This window comes from Perca flavescens, chromosome 12 (assembly GCF_004354835.1).
Source record: "Perca flavescens isolate YP-PL-M2 chromosome 12, PFLA_1.0, whole genome shotgun sequence".
In the NCBI taxonomy this organism is placed as follows: domain Eukaryota; kingdom Metazoa; phylum Chordata; class Actinopteri; order Perciformes; family Percidae; genus Perca; species Perca flavescens.
In genome coordinates this window covers 19,711,958-19,731,250 of record NC_041342.1, presented here as the reverse complement: position 1 = coordinate 19,731,250, position 19,293 = coordinate 19,711,958, and the positions used below count along the sequence as shown (strand labels likewise).

The 19,293-nt window shown below is 40.1% G+C and overlaps 1 protein-coding gene across 7 annotated transcripts in view; it reads left to right on the top strand.

Moving 5' to 3' along the window:
* The window catches only part of LOC114565915 (receptor-type tyrosine-protein phosphatase F), a 183,187-nt gene that overhangs the window by 160,127 nt on the left and 3,767 nt on the right, over positions 1 to 19,293 (top strand). For all 7 annotated transcript variants that reach the window (XM_028594252.1, XM_028594253.1, XM_028594250.1 and 4 more), the window contains 8 exons: positions 2,848 to 2,971; positions 3,305 to 3,480; positions 8,307 to 8,426; positions 9,188 to 9,342; positions 10,200 to 10,485; positions 11,633 to 11,811; positions 17,584 to 17,710; positions 19,032 to 19,157. In XM_028594252.1, coding sequence (XP_028450053.1) covers positions 2,848 to 2,971; positions 3,305 to 3,480; positions 8,307 to 8,426; positions 9,188 to 9,342; positions 10,200 to 10,485; positions 11,633 to 11,811; positions 17,584 to 17,710; positions 19,032 to 19,157 — 1,293 coding nt within the window. The remainder of the gene's footprint in view (positions 1 to 2,847; positions 2,972 to 3,304; positions 3,481 to 8,306; positions 8,427 to 9,187; positions 9,343 to 10,199; positions 10,486 to 11,632; positions 11,812 to 17,583; positions 17,711 to 19,031; positions 19,158 to 19,293) is intronic.

Here is a 19,293-nt window from a genome sequence, read left to right as displayed (position 1 = left end):
CCTAACTTGTTTGCTAGTTGTCATCAGTCTAGTGTGCCTGCTGTGTTCACTGAGCTCTCAAATGGATATGACATGTTTTGACTGCAAATAAAATCTTTCTCTTCGTTCTGGTGGGCCCGGACAGAGAAATTGGCAATGCTGAGCTCATCAGCAGCAATAGGCCTATACACAGTACTCTTACTGCTGATTTGGAGCTGTAGTGGAAAATGTCTTGCATATGAACACTCCATGTTTTTCTTGTTCAGAAACAAATAACATGTACATGGCTTTCTCTGGAAATAAAATTTAAGTCTGAAAGCTTGTACTTAACTTGTATGCCATATTTTAACCTATGCAGCTGCCACTTATTATAGCCATAGGACAACATAGTGAGAGCTATAAAGTTCCTATTGTCATAGGTGAGCAATTGAAAGCTAATTTGCTGTACTTGTGATTGTTATAGTAAGGCTATTCTTGCTTTGCATTCCGGGATGGGAGAAAAACGTGCTCTGGTTTATTGGCATTTCTTTAAACCAATTACAATCCTCATGGGGGCTCTAAGCGCCGGACAGAGCCACGGTGACACTGCAAAAAAGACTCGGGAAGGAACTTGTTTTGGTGGAATGTGTACGTTCAAAAGTTGTTTTAGTCGTGCAACAGAAAACTCAGATTGGACAGATAGTCAGCACCGGAGCAATCATGGAAGTGGAACGTTGTGGGTATAAACTAACCCTTGCTGATAAGGGGGTGGGCAAAGTATTAGAAACACCTCAACACAGTGCAGCTGCACCACAAACTATATCTACCAAAATGCAGTCCCGGAAGTGGAACGTTGTAGATATATAATAGTATGGCAAACCACACCTGGCTCATGTGCAGCTTAGGACCCCAGACATCTTTTAAAGATGCTATTTTGCTCATCACTTTATGGCCCAGGGGCATCATTACAGAAAGTTCCTAAGTCTAAAATCCTATCTTATCTCAGTTTAGGATGACATTTAGGACTCTTGGTATTACAGAAACATGTTTCCTAACTGCATTTAGGATAAAATCCTATCTTATCTGAGGACAGAAATTTAGCTATTACAGAACCATCCTAACTTAGGGATTTCCAAACTTAAGTTAGGATGGCATAGACCCTGTCTTAAATTTAAAATACCTACCAAAAGGTCTGTATGGCAGTGAAAATGATGATGGGGAACAAGATGAATACCAAAATATAATGATTAAAAGGCTACTCAAACTGATTATGACACAAAATTTCCCGGACCATTTATTAATGCGTATATATCGACTGCCAAGACGATTTATTTGGAATTGGCCGATAATTAAGAAGAAAACTTCCTGAAAAGGTGGTGTTTCCTCTCCTCCATTGACACGATTAGTGCCTCTGACTCCTTGTAGCTAAAATTGAATGCCCGTCTTTTTTTTCTCAACGATAGCTTTCTAGAGAGCCAGAGGTATTACGGCTTGTCCATCTCGAGTAGCCGACGGTTACATTCTAATCAAAGATACAGGCATGACAGGACCAATGCCAGTTGAAAAATCTAATTTACAATTATAGTTAGAATTTCTTAAATTAAGAGAAGATATTGGGTTTGAGATAGGACACTGACATGAGTTTGGGAATTTCTTCTGTAATAGGAAGATAGGACTTTTCCTATCTTTGAAACTTAAGATAAGCAGTTAGGATATTTTTTTGTAATGAGGCCCCAGGATCCTAATCTTTACTCTCTCCAGTCCACACCTTGTGCCCTTATTTTTGTCCATTATCCAATGATGATTATTATTATTATGTTTGAGCTGTCACGTTTTGACACAAGATAACCACTAATAATTAAATTAGTGCTACAACCACGTTAAGTAAGTGAAGGAATTTCGAAGATGTCATTCTGACTCCTGCTGGATTTGCGAGGCGAAAGCTCTGGGGAATTAGTGGACATGGTTCCGGTGTGAGCAGAGAGGGATCGATTCAGAATAACAAGTGACTCTGTGACATTATAGAGCCATGGGATGGGAGGCCGTCACATATCTCCCTAGATCAATATGTATGCAGTCTACTGTCGTCTTAGCCTGAGAGACAAATGACGTAAGACAAGACAAAAAAAATACAAGATAGGACTGGGCAACAGAAATATGATGAGAAAATAAAAAAACAGAGGATGAGAAGAATCATGGTTACCGCAAGAAGTCATGCATGTAACTTCTCAGAATTAGGTAATTCAATAGGGCTTCTAAAGGGAGAGAATGTGTGTTTGTGGTTGGCTGCAAGCTTCAGCAAAACTTGTATTCATTTTCCAGCTAAATTGAACATTTTCTTCTTGTTGGATTTACAATTGGAGAAATATGTTTGCGCTCTTGGCTCAATCTATGGACAATGGCCTTTTTTGTTGATTTAAATCCCCAAAACAGTTGCATTTATATTACTGCTTCATTAGCAATCAAGGCATCACATGTCATGCAAATTATCAACCTGTTAATGCACCAACTGTAGTTGCAGTGGAGCCAGCAACATGGAACTTTGTTAAGTGATAGCTTGACTCTGCACAATCTCTCACACAGTATACAACCACTTACCTGTAGCACTTCACTGTTGCTTTTCAAGAGACATGATGTTGGTATATGTTCCATTAAAAGGCTTTGTTGTCCATAGTATACTGCGGTTGAATGGGTGACAGCAGACAGTAGGGTAATTGTTACCTATGCCCTACCCTCCCGTGTTGCTTCATTTTATCTAACACTCAAGAGCCTCCTTTTGTGCTTCTATTTTCTTTTTTTTCTTTTCCTTTCCTTATGTCTGTGTCTCTCTGTCCACTCTTTTTCTCTCACTGTCTTTCTGTCTCTTTTCTTTCCTGCCCTCTCTCACAGTCTATTGATCCAGGCCAGCAGTTTACCTGGGAGAACTCCAACATGGAAGTCAACAAGCCAAAGAATCGCTATGCAAACGTCATTGCCTATGACCACTCCAGAGTGGTGCTCACCTCTGTTGATGGTAAGAGTATATGAATGAATGTAACCACTCAACCCCTCTGATAGCCATTGACAGAGACTGCCTTCGCCTGAGACCTTCACAAGTACCACAGGCCTTTTGTATGCCTGCAGCTGCTGCTTTAGAAATCCCCAGTTTAACCACAAAGCACGTGTAAACTTTTTTTTGTTTTTTTGCTTCATCATAACATGTAGTTAGGAAATTGCCATGCAGAAGGATTTATGATGCATTTTCATTAATCAATCTGACCCGTTTTTTTCGACCAACCTTCTTAGATCAAATAAATTACACTGTGTAATATATCAATTACATCCTTACTTCTTGTCTTTGTTACAGCCGTTCCAGGCAGTGACTACATCAATGCCAACTACATTGACGGCTACAGAAAGCAGAATGCCTACATTGCTACACAGGGGCCACTGCCAGAGACACTGAGCGATTTCTGGAGGATGGTGTGGGAGCAAAGATCCAACACCATCATCATGATGACCAGACTGGAGGAGAAGTCACGGGTAAGGAGAGAAAGTGTAATTTACTATAAAAGGCTGACAATCACTGACTTCATTCCATATCGGTTAATTCTTTATGATTTAATGATGTGTTGACATGTGCATACTTAAAGGTTTATTGCATACGTTATATAATTTAATGATAATAAACAACATATGAACTCAATCACTATAAATTATTTAATTGTGAATAATAAGTTGTAACTATGACTAACTTATAAGGTTTGCGCAGGGTCTTAAAAAGCCCAGAAAAAAATCTAACATTTTAAAATCAAAATGTTAGGCCTTTAAAAAGTGTTGTTTTCTAGGTCTTAAATAATTTATCTTAATTTTCCTGCGTCCATACTCATTGAAATGCTGCCGCAAGACTCTTTCAAATTGTACCACAGACATAAAACAGATTTTATTCTTCAGCTATGGGGAAGTGCAAGTTACTAGAGAAAGACTTGCGATACTAGGAGGAAAAGAGATCTTCTTTTGTAAAACTGAAAGGTATTTAAGTCAGCAGTATCAGACGTATCAGATGGTCAGTGCTTGAAAGTTGAAATATGGCCAAAAATTGAGTTTCCTGACAGATATTTGTATATATTTATGTAACGCAATGCCGGGGAAGTATAGTTACACCCAACAAAGCCTGAAGGCATATAGACACCCACTCTTACTTTAAAGCAGGATTTGTCAGCCTGATCAAAGTCACAAGCACTTCAAAGGATATTTTGGTTGTCTGTGGACAGTATCGCTTCATGTTGCTTCTCTTCTCCTGAGTCTTCATCAATCTCTAAAATCTTCTCCATGAATTCCTTCTAAAACTGCTTTTTACTATTTCCTATTTGCCCTCCCTCGAAGTGTTTGCCACTTATGGTGTTGGTAAGTTACCATGGCAACTTTGCATACAATGAGAACACGTGGATATACTCTGCAGAAAATTTTCATAATCAAGGCAATTCTATTTCATTTGTTATGTAAAAACTGCTCAGAGTTCAATACTTGATAGCTACATATTTATTTTTGCAAAACCATGACACGATTTTATACATATCAAGAGTCTCATTTGTGTTTGCACACATTTGTGTTGGCTCTTAAAGGCATCGCCACTATAATGAAAAGTCTTAAAGGACAATTCCGGTGCAAAATGAACCTAGGGGTTAATAACACATTTGTACTGAGTCGACCATTCTCTGGGATAGGTTTTCATGCTTATCGAATGTGGCCAGTTTTATCGCAAACCGCTAATTAGCTTATACGACGAACGCCATGCTTGAGCTATATTACTTGTTACACGGCGTTCGACTGGTCATGACTGTTTTCCCAAGATGGCCCCTGCCTGTATACCAAATGGTACTGTCTTTATAAACTATAATTTTTATAAATTGTCTACTAAACTTACTGACTTACAAAGTTCTCAATGCTTTGGTTTACATGTAGGGACCCTCATTATGCTATTTAGTGATTAGTGGATTGCAATTAGCGGTGTGCCATAAAACTGGTCACATTCGATTAGCATGAAAACATATCCCAGAGAACGGTCGACTTGGTACCCATTAGAGTGCGGATACCCAATTTCTGTCAGACGCGGGCAGGGCTCGGACAGAAAAATGCAACCCGATCAGCACTTTAGTACCCATGCGTTATTAACCCCTAGGTTCATTTTGCGCCGGAATTGTCCATTAAGTTGGAGTTTAGAGGATTGTCACCCAACAACTCTCGTGTTCTCCTAAAAATACATTCAAGCTAATAAAAGCACAAAAAAGAAGCACATGGGCAACTTGAGATTCAAAATTGGGATGGGTTTATTTAATTACCATCACAAAATCATGCTCATGAATTCCTTGGAGAAGATAACTCAGCATGGAGCCCTGCCAGTGCATGGTGCTTTATGTTTGTGCATTTGGGGGCCTTAATGAAAGAGACTCCCTAGACTAAGGACTGGAAGTAACAGGGATCGTAAATGAAAGTGAAATAATTTCCAAAATTCCTTCAAAACGTACCATCATCTGTTTTAATTTTGAGCTATGGATGCAATCAATCATTTAGGCAAATTGTGGCCACAGTATGTATGTCAGAGCTCATTTATTTGTACCTTGGAGAATATTTGCAGCGCGGATATTCTTGATAAAATGATTTTTATTACACATTCGGTCAATTTCAGTGAGGATATACACATCCTCACAAATACCTTTCCATATATTTAGTGTGTCTGAGAGGCAATTTTTAGAGCTCTGTGACAGATGAACATGCTCTCCTGCTTTGATCTCAGACTCACAGCTGCACATGGACAGGGACAAAATAACCACACATAAGGATCTTGAAGAGAAATGAAACAGCCTCTCAGCCTGTCCCCACCTCCTACACACACTTTAGAATCAATTGGCCTGCCAACACTATGGCGAGAGACGTAGAGAACCAAAGCACATTTCACCAATGGAGGTAGAAACATTTTTTGCCAACTTATGTCAGGGTATCTTAAAACGGTTTGGAGCTGGAATTTCCAAATCAGAAGAGGGTGTTTAATTACACTCTTGAGCATGTAAAGTTTTAATCAACATTGCTGACATTTATACTATTAAAAGATGTTTCCATATACAATATAAATAAAGGTTTAACAGCTATAAAAAAAAAACATTGTTTACGTAATTACCCCTTGAGCACTGGTGTATATCACAATTACAACCTCAGCTATACAGAAAAGTACATTTTTATTTAAATTACACATAGCAGTTTGCCTGTGATATTAATGTCTGTCACAAATTTTAAATTACTTTTCACAATACCATATGAGGCATCTAACTGTGAATTGAATTGATTAAATTGTTTTTGCATCAGTCCCGAAAATTACAGTTATCTAATATGTGAAATTTTTCATGAATCCTATCAGACTGCAAACGGCATCATACCAACAATATTTGCAAGTTGATAATGAATAGACATTTAATACTGTAGAAAAAACAACAAAAAACTACTCCTGATTAGACACATGGTGTTTATTACTTCTGTTATATTCTTTACATAAACACACATCCTGTGTCTATTTCTCTCTCACATATGCACGAGGACATACACATATGGTGAGTGAGTTAACCTCCCACCACACAGCCAGACTGATGTCTTATGCCAAACAGAGCAGGAGCTTGACAAATCTGATGAGATCCGGCAGCAGGCAAATTTCAGCTTCCTCTAGCATTATCATTACTAGTTAGTGAAACCCTAAAAGGTCAGGACTTGAAGTGAGACCAGAGGTATTACTCACACTCGTGTGTGTTTGTTTGTGTGTGTGTGTTTGTGTGTGTGTGTGACTAGATAAGGGGTCTGTGTCCTCTGCAAAAGGTCAGGTGGCGACATGTAAGAGCAAGGTTCAAAGCAGAGGCAGATGATAGTGAAACCTGCTGTGTGTGTGTGTGTGTGTGTGTGTGTGTGTGTGTGTGTGTGTGTGTGTGTGTGTGTGTGTGTGTGTGTGTGTGTGTGTGTGTGTGTGTGTGTGTGTGTGTGTGTTTGCGAGGGAGAACATGCCACCCAACCTCAGACAGCACAGATATATTCATTACAATGGTGACTGCAAATCCATATGTTTGTACTGCAAGCGGTTCCCCATCACGCAATTGAGTTTCTCCTGCAAGGTCTACCTATGCCTCTGAATGGGAGCTGTCACTAGGGGAGGTTAAATGTGAGGGGGGATTTTAGCACAGTTTGTTTGTTGATTTGTACCAGCTCACTGAGACAGCCCAGGTGCTTCCAAATGTCAGCTCGGTACTGCGGTATCAATATGATTAGCTTACCCTCGCCACATCGCTTCCTCTCGTGTTATCCAAATCAATAGCAGCAAGTCCATGCAATTCTGACAGTTTGCATCTGCTCAGTTTACATATGTAAAAAGAGAGTTAAGCAGACTTGGAGAGATTCTATGAAATGAAAATCTTTACTTATACACTTGTTTTTTAGCTCATGCTGTTATTCAGAGTGCCTCTGTCAGATTGAAAATTGGTTAATCTTCTTATTTAAGACACCATAGTAGGTAGAGGAAATTGTTATGGCCCAGAAGCCAATCAACGGGCTATGCCAAGTGTTTAGATAATGATGTGAATAATCACCTTCAGATACTTGCAGACCCTGTGAACAACTATTAAATTAAACAAACTATTATCAATCTGATGAGGAAGGGTTCATGTAAATGTTTGAGTGAAGGAGAGTTCAACCATTTTTAAAGTCCTTTTTTTGTTTCGGTCTAATGCCAATTGATCCTTGCCAAAGAGAGGGAGTAAAGTGACAATTGTGGCAAAGGGCAGTTTGTCATTTTCATAAATATGCAGAGTGAAGCAAAGCCACTCAATGCCAGTGTTTGGAGGATCTTTAGCCTCATTCACAGGGAAGTTAGTTCTGTGCACATATGGAGCCAGGTGGCTAGACCTGCTGTCCCTTCACGGCAGGCGTGAACAAGCTTTTAGACACATCTTCCTCCACAATGCAGCGCCCAATCATCACAAATGCACCAAAAGCATACATGACAAAGGGGTTGCAAACCACCCGACAATTAGCTAATTGAAAATTATCGCAGGCCAGTAAAAAACAAAATGGGCTTTTTGATACCCTTTTGAAGCCTGCTTCAAATGCAGACACACATGGATGCACATGCTCAAATGACTTGTGCCCATTTTTTAGCAGGAGCTGACTGAGTCTTCGGTTTTTAATTAGACAGTGGACAAAGCCTCTGATCTGACCTCTCTAATGTTCCCTCCTTGTTAATCAGTATGATCTTACAAGCCTCTCACAAGCCTCATGGTGGCTGTTAGCGGCATTTCACTCCTGACAGTGTGCCCTCTCTCTCGCTCTGCCAGGTGAAGTGTGACCAGTACTGGCCATCGCGAGGAACAGAGACTTATGGAATGATCCAGGTCACCATGCTGGACACTGTGGAGTTGGCTACTTACAGCGTTCGTACTTTCGCCCTCTACAAGGTACAGTACTGCCTTTTTCATTTGCACTTATATAGAGAGGCATGCTCATGAAGGACATGTTTCCAGCCGGTAATTGCAGTTAATAATTTCTGGGGTCACATTTTTAAATGTAATTTCTTATTTTTCTGAATAAAGATAAAGGCTATTACCACTGGAATCATTTTTTTTACTGCGTTAATTGGGTTTTAACATCCAAGATTGGTCTCTTGTTCTCAAAAATTCAATAAGATATTTCAATTTTCCATTTGATTCATATACTTCAGTGCCATGATGATGTGACTGATGTGTGCTTTATTTCTCCTCTTCCCGTTATAAATTCTAACATTATTATAATTCCTAATTAAATGCAAAGTTTCCAGTTGCAGCGGTTTCTATCAAGAATGGTGACAAGGCCAAGAAACCTTTTCCAAAAAACTGTTTAATTAAAAAACTATACCCTTTATCTACAACTACAGTTGTAGAATGATCACAGCCATTAAGTAGAACACATTATGTGCTTCTATCAAAGTTATGAGTGAACTTGAGACCTTTGCTTAGAATAGCTTTATTTCTGATTAAATGACTAGTGCCAAATGTGTCAAATTTTAACTGTAGAATTTCAGCTCCCTTTCATCAAAACAGTGTGACCTTAACCTGTTTAAAAAAGAACTTCCCAGCCTGACAAAATGTATCTTCAAAAAGCAGCCAATTACAATTTACCATGTCAGGGTATCCAACTAAGCGCAAACTTACACCTTTCTACTTGACTGACTGTTCTGCAGAATGGTTCCAGTGAGAAGAGAGAGGTTAGACAGTTCCAGTTCATGGCCTGGCCAGACCACGGGGTGCCAGAGTACCCCACCCCCATCCTGGCCTTCCTACGGCGGGTAAAGGCCTGCAATCCTCCAGATGCAGGGCCCATGGTAGTCCACTGCAGGTGGGTGTAGACTGGAACAAGCTCAGTATGTGTGCATACAGTAAATAAACTGCAAATTGTCACCATCACATTTATTTATTTTGCATGGCTTGTTTTCTTCATGGGTGAAAAGGTTTGGTTAAGACAGGGTTGTGTTCTTTAATCAAAGATCAGTGCCAATACCCCGTATAGGAAACCGCATTCAACAGAGATGCGGAAATCCTGTTTTTGGGGTCAACAACTTATTTTCTTCCCCATGAATTTGACCTCAATAGTTCTTTGTTTCCTATGTTCCAGCCAATCGAAAAGCCTCTCAGGATGCCTCTACAATCACAAACGTTGTGCAGAATCTGCAGCAACAATAACATTATGCTCCAGCTCTTGCTCTCGCTAGAATATGTAAATCAACTAATCTAAAAAGCAAAATGTCCAGTTTTCAGCTGTCAAACAGAGAGAACATAATAGGACTGGAAAACTTACAATGTTCAATGCATTTTGGCTCATCTTTATCTTTTTTGACCACATTCAGATGAACATTCGTACACACATATAACCTAATGTTAACGTCAGATTTCATTATGATACACATACATATGTGCGTACATCACAATAAGGGTATACACAGTAAAAGAAGCTGAAGGTTAGAGGAATAAAGTTTTATTTAAATTAAGAAGTCTGAGGAAAAGTCTTGTGCTTGAGACATTACACAGAGCATTAAAATCCTTCTCACAGGAGATATTTATTGTTTATTTGTTTCAATCATAGAGCGATCAAGTTCACATTTTCATGCAAAAACTGACACCTTATAATACAATATGTATAGAGGGAGAAACATTAAGTTATTTACCCCTCCTCTAACTCTTGCCTCTTTCAATCAGTGCGGGCGTGGGCAGGACTGGCTGCTTCATCGTGATCGATGCCATGCTGGAGCGCATGAAACACGAGAAGTCTGTAGACATCTACGGCCATGTGACATGCATGCGTGCCCAAAGGAACTACATGGTCCAGACTGAGGACCAGTACATCTTTATCCATGAAGCACTCTTGGAGGCCGCCACATGCGGCAACACTGAGGTTCCGGCACGCAACCTGTACGCCCACATCCAGAAACTCACCCAGCCCCCGCCCGGCGAGACAGTTACTGCCATGGAGTTGGAGTTCAAGGTGACTGATAAGCTCACACCTCAGACAATGATTACTTTAGGTTCTAGTTATTTGATGAGTTTTTTTAGTGTAATAAGTTTACTTTTACTGCAGGATGTAATGAAGCATTTAACTTAAGAAAAGACATTTCAGAATAGCTTTTTCTGATTTATAGTGCATTGGATAGTTTGCAGGGGTGACATTGTAACACTGTACATCAAGTGAGTTTTTGTTGATAATTAACATCAATCCACTCTGATCTGGAAGCACCAGGCTGCGCTTGCACTTTTATTGTCTAACATCATGAAAACAGGCATCAGACTGCATTTGTGAATTCTTACATCATGTCCAGGGTGTCGCTATTGTGCCGGTGTGATCACATAGAGGGTTAAACATGTTTGAAATGATTAATCCGCCAAATAAGCCAATGCGCAGGAATTTGTCTCTGTGACATTGGTGCTGAGACATCTCAGCAGCTACAGTAGCACTGCATCAATTCATACGAACACACATCTTTCAGGGACAATGGGCCAGAACAAACACACACAAAGACAGCTACACGTGGAAAATTACAAAATGACTGACACTCGTACATACACACAGCTGGTGTTCAAGGTGACTTGCAATCACATGCACACGCACACCTTCTGTCAATAGCCATCGACTGTGATGTTATTACACACTTTCCTCCCAGCGCGACTCTGCCATTAGCCCTCTTATGACCATGATCCATTCTGTTTGAAGTGATAATAGCATCTACACTCCTGCCAACAACGGAGAATGAAAGAGTGAGAGAATGATTGCAGCGTATGTGGGGGCCACAGTCTGGCCACAACACACACACATTTCTCCCGGAGTATCATGACTGTCCACATACACTCCTGTGCTGTCCATCTGTGCTCTGTCCGCTGCCAGCACTCAGCTTGTCACGCCCATAGTCCTCCGAGCTCTGGGACTCTATGGGAGACAAGTCCATTGCACTTAGTTATACCTACCAGCAGCATTTGTTATTTATCTTGACAGGAAACCTTAAGTCTACATCTAAATAGAGACTTGACAGGGAAGCATTTCAGACTTCCTTGTTTGTTTACTGCAGGTCACAGGTCTCTCATTTTTTTCTCTCCATCCTTCTCCCTGTCTCATTTCTTCCAACCTTTTGTTTAAACAGAGACTGGCCAACTCCAAAGCCCACACGTCACGCTTCATCAGCGCCAACTTGCCCTGCAACAAGTTCAAGAACCGTCTGGTCAACATCATGCCTTTTGAGTCCACCCGTGTCTGCTTGCAGCCCATCCGTGGTGTCGAGGGCTCTGACTACATCAATGCCAGCTGCATTGACGGCTACAGGTAAGCAAAAGACTTCAACTTTAAGATCTGAGCTGCTGACAATGACAATGAGTGAGGTTAAAGTGCTGAATTTGAGCTTTAAAGGATAAGGCTGCATTGTTCTATATTTATATATAATATAGAGATATACATATTTATATATTAACAAATCCTATTTAAAAAGACCAAATCTTTCATCTCTCAATACTTTCCAACTTCACAACCCAATTGCCACACTACCTTTGGCTCTCATCCCCAAGCCCATTTGTTCTTAGTGGGGAGGTATTCTTAAAAACTGGTTCACAAATGTATAGTTCCCAAGGCTCAGTAATTTCCCAAAACAGCTGTAGTTAACATTACTCAAATGGGAGCATTTTTTTGGGACTATTTTCAGTGATGGATTAATACATATTTGGTACTCTAGTGAGTATTTAATGCATGTGCATTGTTCACATAAATTGTGTGGTAAAAAATGAAGGACTTTAAATGCAATTAGGCTAAAGGAGCATCTATGCACTGTGTCTGGGAGTGTGACAAAATGAAAACCTTCTGGAGGGAGGTGATCACTAAAACCATGTTCATCTTGTCTGTGAACATTCCACTTGACCCTAAGATCAAGGATGTCCTTGTTAATAATTGTATTATTATTATTATTATTATTATTATTATTATTGTATTACTGAAAAAACAATAAAAACATTATAGAATGGACTTATAGCCCTTTTTTTATACATAGTCCCCCAATTTTAGAAAAATTCAGCAGAACCGTGGTCCTACAGTGATGTAGTTACCTGTCAATCCAACTGAGCGGGTTGGACCCGACTGAAGGCAAAAAGTGAAGATGGATGCCGTTTAGGCCTGGCTGGAGCATTCTGTAGATGTTAAAGAGTCACATACTTGAAGGTAGATATAAAATATAAAATATTGAAGTACACTACCGGTCAAAAGTTTGGGGTCACTTAGAAATTTCCATTCCACTCCATTATAGACGGAGTATGAGCTGAGATCAGTTGCATTATCTTTTTTTAATCAGGGCAGCAGTTTTCAGATTACATTATGTGCTTACATAATTGCAAAAGGGTTCCCGACTGTTGTAGAAAGAAGTGGCTGATCTTTAATGCAATATCTACATTGCCCATTATCAGCAACCATTCATCCAATGTTCCAAAGGCACATTCTGTTTACTAATCTGATATCATTTTAAAAGGCTAACTGAGAAAACATTGGAGAACCCTTTTGCCATTATGTAAGCACATAATGTAATCTGAAAACTGCTGCCCTGGTTAAAAAAACCAGGGCATGTTTTAGGCTTCCAAAGTAAAAAAGCCCAAAGTCCACCCCAAAGGGACTTACCATCTCCAACAGAAAACACTGTTCACAAACTGCTCCAAACGGCTCTATTGTAGTCCAGACTTCTGTGACGAACGTGCGTCACTTTGTAACACACGTTATAATGCTCGCCTAGCTGCTAGCATGGCACACTCTCGTACTCTGCTTCTGATTAGCTAGCAGTGCTTACCTAGGTACTGTGCATGTGCGACTCCCAACAAAGATGGACAGAAGTGAGATGCCTCACTCTGTAGCTAAAACAGAGAGCTCAACACACAGGGTGAAAAGAGGAGCTGCAGCAATGTGCAGTACAACAAAAATATGGTGTTTTTTGAAAATTAAACCATTTAAACCTATTCTGATTTAACTTCTAAATACAATTATGAACCTGAAAATGAGCATAATATGAGCACTTTAAATACAATCTGAGAGTCTACACTTTAACCTTACAGTCCAAATCCAATGTCCTGGAGAACAAAGCACAACAAATGCATCACTGTCCTAATACCTTTCGGACTGCAGTTGAATTCTGGCATTAGAGATTGTTATAGGTGTGAAAAACTCAGTAGGTATTCACAGTGGATTAGATGAAAATGTATGGGAGGGGACTGAAGACGAGTCCCCACCGAGCAGTATTCAGATGCAAGAATTACTCATGGCTCTGTCAATGTGGCTCTCGTCCGCTGAGCCACTACCGCTTTCATATTGAAGCTACTGCATGTCATTGTGTGCTCTGTGAGTCCAAATTGCTTCCTAGAGTTAGGAAGATGAAAAGGCAGCTCTCTGTTTTATACCTGTAGAAGTACCATGGAAGAGACAGACAGAGCTGACTCTCTGTGGTTGAAGTGCACAGGGAGGGGATGGATTTAGCGAGCCTGAAATGCCATTGAGTCCATATGGGGTTTTGCTTCGTACGGGGCAACACCTCCCCACTCCCACCCCCTAACTCCCTCCTCTTTCTCCGGTCCTGTTGTTAATGAGACGGAGCTCCGCAGAGGCAGAACCTCTATTGTTGCTGTGTAAATAGCATAAATGCAGCAAGAGAGTAGTATAATGAAGTGTGTTCTCCAAACCCCTCCCTCCCTTTTTTTCTCCTCCATGTTCTCTGCTTTTCTCTCTTTTTCCTTTTCTATTCTCCTCCTTAATCTGTCTTCTTCGCAAACTCTTTGCTCACTATCTCTCCTCCCACCCTCTTCTCTCACTCACCATCTTAATTTTCCATCCAAACATCATGGCAGACAGACGTATCCGGGTGGGGACCTGTTGTCTGCATCGGCGGCTATGTGTGATTAAGCCACTTTTAAAGGCTGGGCATAAATAAAAATCTAACAGGGGCCTCCAGTGCCCTTCACCCCAGTGTCTTCAAGAAAAGCCAATAATATGCTAAGCTAATGAGAGGCAAACCATTGATTCCAGCTATGCTATCAGGGGCGGGAGCCCTGGATATGCTCCAATGCAGGCTGGAGTTTTAGCATTGTAATGAGGTTGAAATGAAACGCTATGTCCTCAAGCACTGCAGTCATGTGGGATGATGCAGAGAGTGCTTTGTGCTGTTTGGCAGAGCGCTCATCAGGACACTGTGTGCAGAGAAGTCAGTATTGTGTGATACGGTTAGAATTATTTTTGTTTTGGCTTAGGGCTGTATTATGGGGAGGTTAGAGGGATCCACCCTATCAATTTGAAATTTAGTGTTCATCCCCGTGCTTAGGTTTGCTTCCCTTCCCTTCTCTTCTCTTTCTTCCTCTTCCGCTCTAACAATCCCTTTTCCTACATTCTCATTTTCTTCCTTCTCTCCTCTCTTCTCCTCTCCTCTCCTCAGCAGTCAGTTTTACTTTGCGCTCTGATGACCAGCTGGAGAGAGTAGTGCTCACTCTTTTCATCTCCTCACATTTTCCTCTTTACATCTTCTCCCTTTACTTTGTACATCTCCTCTCTTTACTTCGCATTTCTCTTTCCCCCATTTTCATCTTTTTAATTTGATTTCTCACCCTTTGCCTTCTACTCCTCGTATGCCGTCTCCTCTCAACCAATCTGTTGTTTCTTTATTTGTGCGAGCGAGGCTCTGAGCATATTCTAATCTCCCGGTTCCACATTAGTGCCTTGCCTGCAGCACCTTCATTAGTTGTTCAGCCGTGGCTCAGTGTGTGACTGAGTGTGTGCGTGTGTGGTAGCGTGTCTGAATATACATGCAAAACTACAGCACGCGTATTGCGTCCACCTGAATGCAAACTTACATGTGCTGCAAACATGTGAGTGTGCGTGCACAATCGTGTGTGTTTTGTGTTGGGTTACTCAGCTCCCTCTCACTCTGTTGATTGGTGCGCTGCTGCCACCTACTGTTTGACAGAAAAACTGCTGCTCAGCTGAAGTCACGTAGGACACCAGCACAGCTCTGGCTTGGTGGATGAGCTCATTTCTAGTTTTGTGAGCATATCAAGTGCTCTCTCTCTCTCTCTCTCTCTCTCTCTCTCTCTCTCTCTCTCTCTCTCTCTCTCTCTCTCTCTCATTCTGTGATGCCTTACAGAGAGGATGATGTAGAGGATATATACAGGCTTAAATAGCTCAATGATGATGATTAGTGCCAAGGATTGTTTGCTATGTTCATTAAATATCTAGGAATTTTTCTTGTTGGCATTCGGGTACCAGGGGCAATTCCAGGATTTTTTAATTTGGGTGGCGAGGGCAATAATCAGTAAGGGGGGGCATTTTATCAGAATACAGCTTTATAGGATAGGAACAACACAATGTAATTCTGCTAAATAAAACATCACATTCATTATTAACTTCACTTGTTTTCCTTTTAAACAAATTGTATATCCAAATACAAAACACATTTTCTATAAGCTCAGTCTGCCACTTTTTTAAAAACAATTCCAGTGCTGGTTCCATGGTATCAGAATTTCGGATAGTTGTCATGGAAACATTAATTGGTCATGTGACAAGGGCTGGGAGACAATACTTTTAACCAGTGGTTAAGTCAAGTCACGCCACTGTAGGTTCCTTGTATATAGGGGCGTAACCCAGTGTCAGAGGGGTATGCAGCAACAATTATGCCCCCCCCACACACACACACACACACACACACACACACAAAAAATAAATAAATAAGTGTGCCGGACATCATCATGTATGGGCTTTAAATAATAAAGGTTTATTTTAAAGTATATCAGCCACTGTAGGCCTACCAAAATTATAAATAATATGGTATATATGTACATATATATATATATATATATATATATATATATATATATATATATATATATATATATATATATATATATATATATATATATGGTATCAAGTGGCTCCCCCTACACTTCAACCTAATGTTAGACCTACATGTTGCCTTCCCCTGTCTTTCCTGGTCCACCATCCTCACACCTGAATGAAATGAACTCACTGTTAAATATAGCAGCTTAAATTCAATTCTTAAATAAGCCTAGTGATGGCATCATATAAGACAACTAGTATGCAGTAAGGTTGTGCTGCTGTTGACATTCACATTTTGGATTTTGAAAAGTACAAATATGGAGAGCTACTTAGCACAGACCTTTTAAAGAGAGAGAGAGAGAGAGAGATGTGACCCTGTAATTACAGCTTCCATGTCACCCAACAGATGTAACTATAGCCTGTATGTCTGACAGCTAATGGTAAAACAAAATATATGCATGATTCCATGGTAAACCAGAGTTATTGCATTAGTTATGTTTTCCAGTTTCTTTTCATTTATTGTACATTGTACATTATATTTTCCAGTTTTCAAACCTCAGTTTTGCATATTCTAAGCTAGCCGTGAACCCCCATTTGGCTGCTACATTCCCAGTGTTAGCAAACGCTAGCTAGTCTGTTAACATGAATATTTACAAGCCTCCAAGCACAGACGTCACACTTTAAATCCTACCTGTTGCCTTTCACCATACACTTATTTAACTGCTGTTGCATCCCTTGACATGCTATCTCCTTTTCCCGATTTCTTTTTCTATTGTTAGCCCCCGACAGCTTTTTTGCTTTATCCATCTTTTTCCATAGATGACAACTCACTACTGTACCTGCTCGCTCAGCGCTCACGGTGCCCCCTATTACTAAGAACCGCCCTTCAATACCCATAGACAGTATATAAGAAGTCAATAACCCGGGTCTTGGCGTGGCCATAGTAAGGAGTAACACAGAAAGCTCTTCCCGAGCCATTGAATTTTATTTGAATACATTTGTGTTTGAATGTATTTGAGCACTTTATAAGACACCAGTTTTGTTGCATGACTTATATCTTGTTATAAGATATTGGGATGCGAGATGGTTTAACAGCCTCTACAACAACAGCACTCCTTTATCTTTGAATCCATTTCTGGTTATTGCTTTGTGATGTGCTTTATAATACCAGTTGTAAAAGCACCATAAAGTTCATAATGATTATGTGTTATGATTAATTCCTGCTTCCTCTATGTGGTGTTGCATCTTTAGACAGCAGAAGGCCTACCTGGCCACACAGGGCCCCCTGGCAGAGACCACCGAGGACTTCTGGAGAATGCTGTGGGAGCACAACTCCACCATCGTCGTCATGCTCACGAAGCTACGAGAGATGGGACGGGTAATACATAGACACATATTGTAATAAATGCATGCACCTGTAGGCCCTTGGAACATTTCAGGGAATGATAATAATGTTTATAGGTCGGTTCAGCTATGCTACTGCATCACACAGCTCAAATATTAATTCATTCCAACCCTGAACAGTAATTTTGGTTGAAAGTTAACTTCCTTATCACCACGACCGGAATACATCTGGTTTGAAACTAGCATGCTTGTCAATAATTGGTTGTATTCCAAGCATACTGATGATTCCCAAACTGCATGACTGCATCAAGCTTTGAAAAAAAAAAAAACAGAATGTTTTGGTAACAAGAGAGCTAAATAGTGACTTTTTAATAGTGTTTTCTTAGTTAGACTCTTTATAGAAATACACTCACAACAAAATCAAGGAGTGAATCTTAAATTTAGTAGTTCAGAATTTTAGGAAATATAATAATCAGCTTTCTTGCCAAGAGTTGGATGAGAAAATCAATACTACTCTCACATCTGTCCGTTAAATATAAAGTTACAGCCAAGACAGGGTTAGCTTAACTGAGCATAAAGACTGGAAAAGGGGGGAAACGGAAAGCATAGCTCTGTCAAAAGTAACTGGTTTGCCTTTGATTCCAGCCAAGGACCTATGCATGTCATCTAATTAAGGCAAAAATGCAAACAAAATCAAAAGAGGTGCTGGCAGAGTTTTTTAACCTTTGGATGGAGCAAGGGTAGCTATTTCTCCCTGCTTCCAGTCTTTATGGTAAGCCATGCTAACAAGCTGCTGGCACAAGCTTCATATTAAATGGACAGATAGGAGAGTGGTATCTTTCATCTCATCTAACTCTCAGCAAAACATGAGTAAGTGTATCACCCTAACTTCAAACTAATCCTTTAAGGAAAAAAATCAGTGCTGTCATCTTGGTACCAGTTTGATTAAATTCATAATATCTTTGACTGAGTTGTTTTTTGTGATTAAGCAAGTGATTCCGACAGCACTCAACTGCATTTCATAGCTTTTATCACCCTCTCATCCATAATCACAGTTTATGAACAAAAGCCTTCATGCACATCATTGCTGTAGTTAAGAACCCAAACAAATGTAAATATTTGCAACCTAAGATAAATCAGACAGTTTTTTTCAAAACCACAGATAAGTCTCTCCTCGATTTTCTTTTGTAAGCAGACCTTCTCATGACTCAAAATGACTAATAACTTACATAAAACCGTACTAATCATATCCTGCAATCATTACATAAAAGTCCATTTGTTTTTCCCTGAATCCGTTTGGAAAAAGATTCTTCAAATATAAGTACTTGAAATTTTGCCTCCCTTTTCTTTTGTAGGAGAAGTGTCATCAGTACTGGCCAGCAGAGCGTTCAGCCAGGTACCAATACTTTGTGGTGGATCCAATGGCTGAGTACAACATGCCCCAGTACATCCTCAGAGAGTTCAAAGTCACAGATGCCAGGGTATGTTGGATTCACTCACCCAAAATCCATTTTAATTTTAGGTTTTCTTACAAATATAAACAGTCGTACTAAGTGTTAAAAATTATACCAGCTGTGATTTCAAGGTAGAGTTATTCAGAATGCATCCCGTGTTATT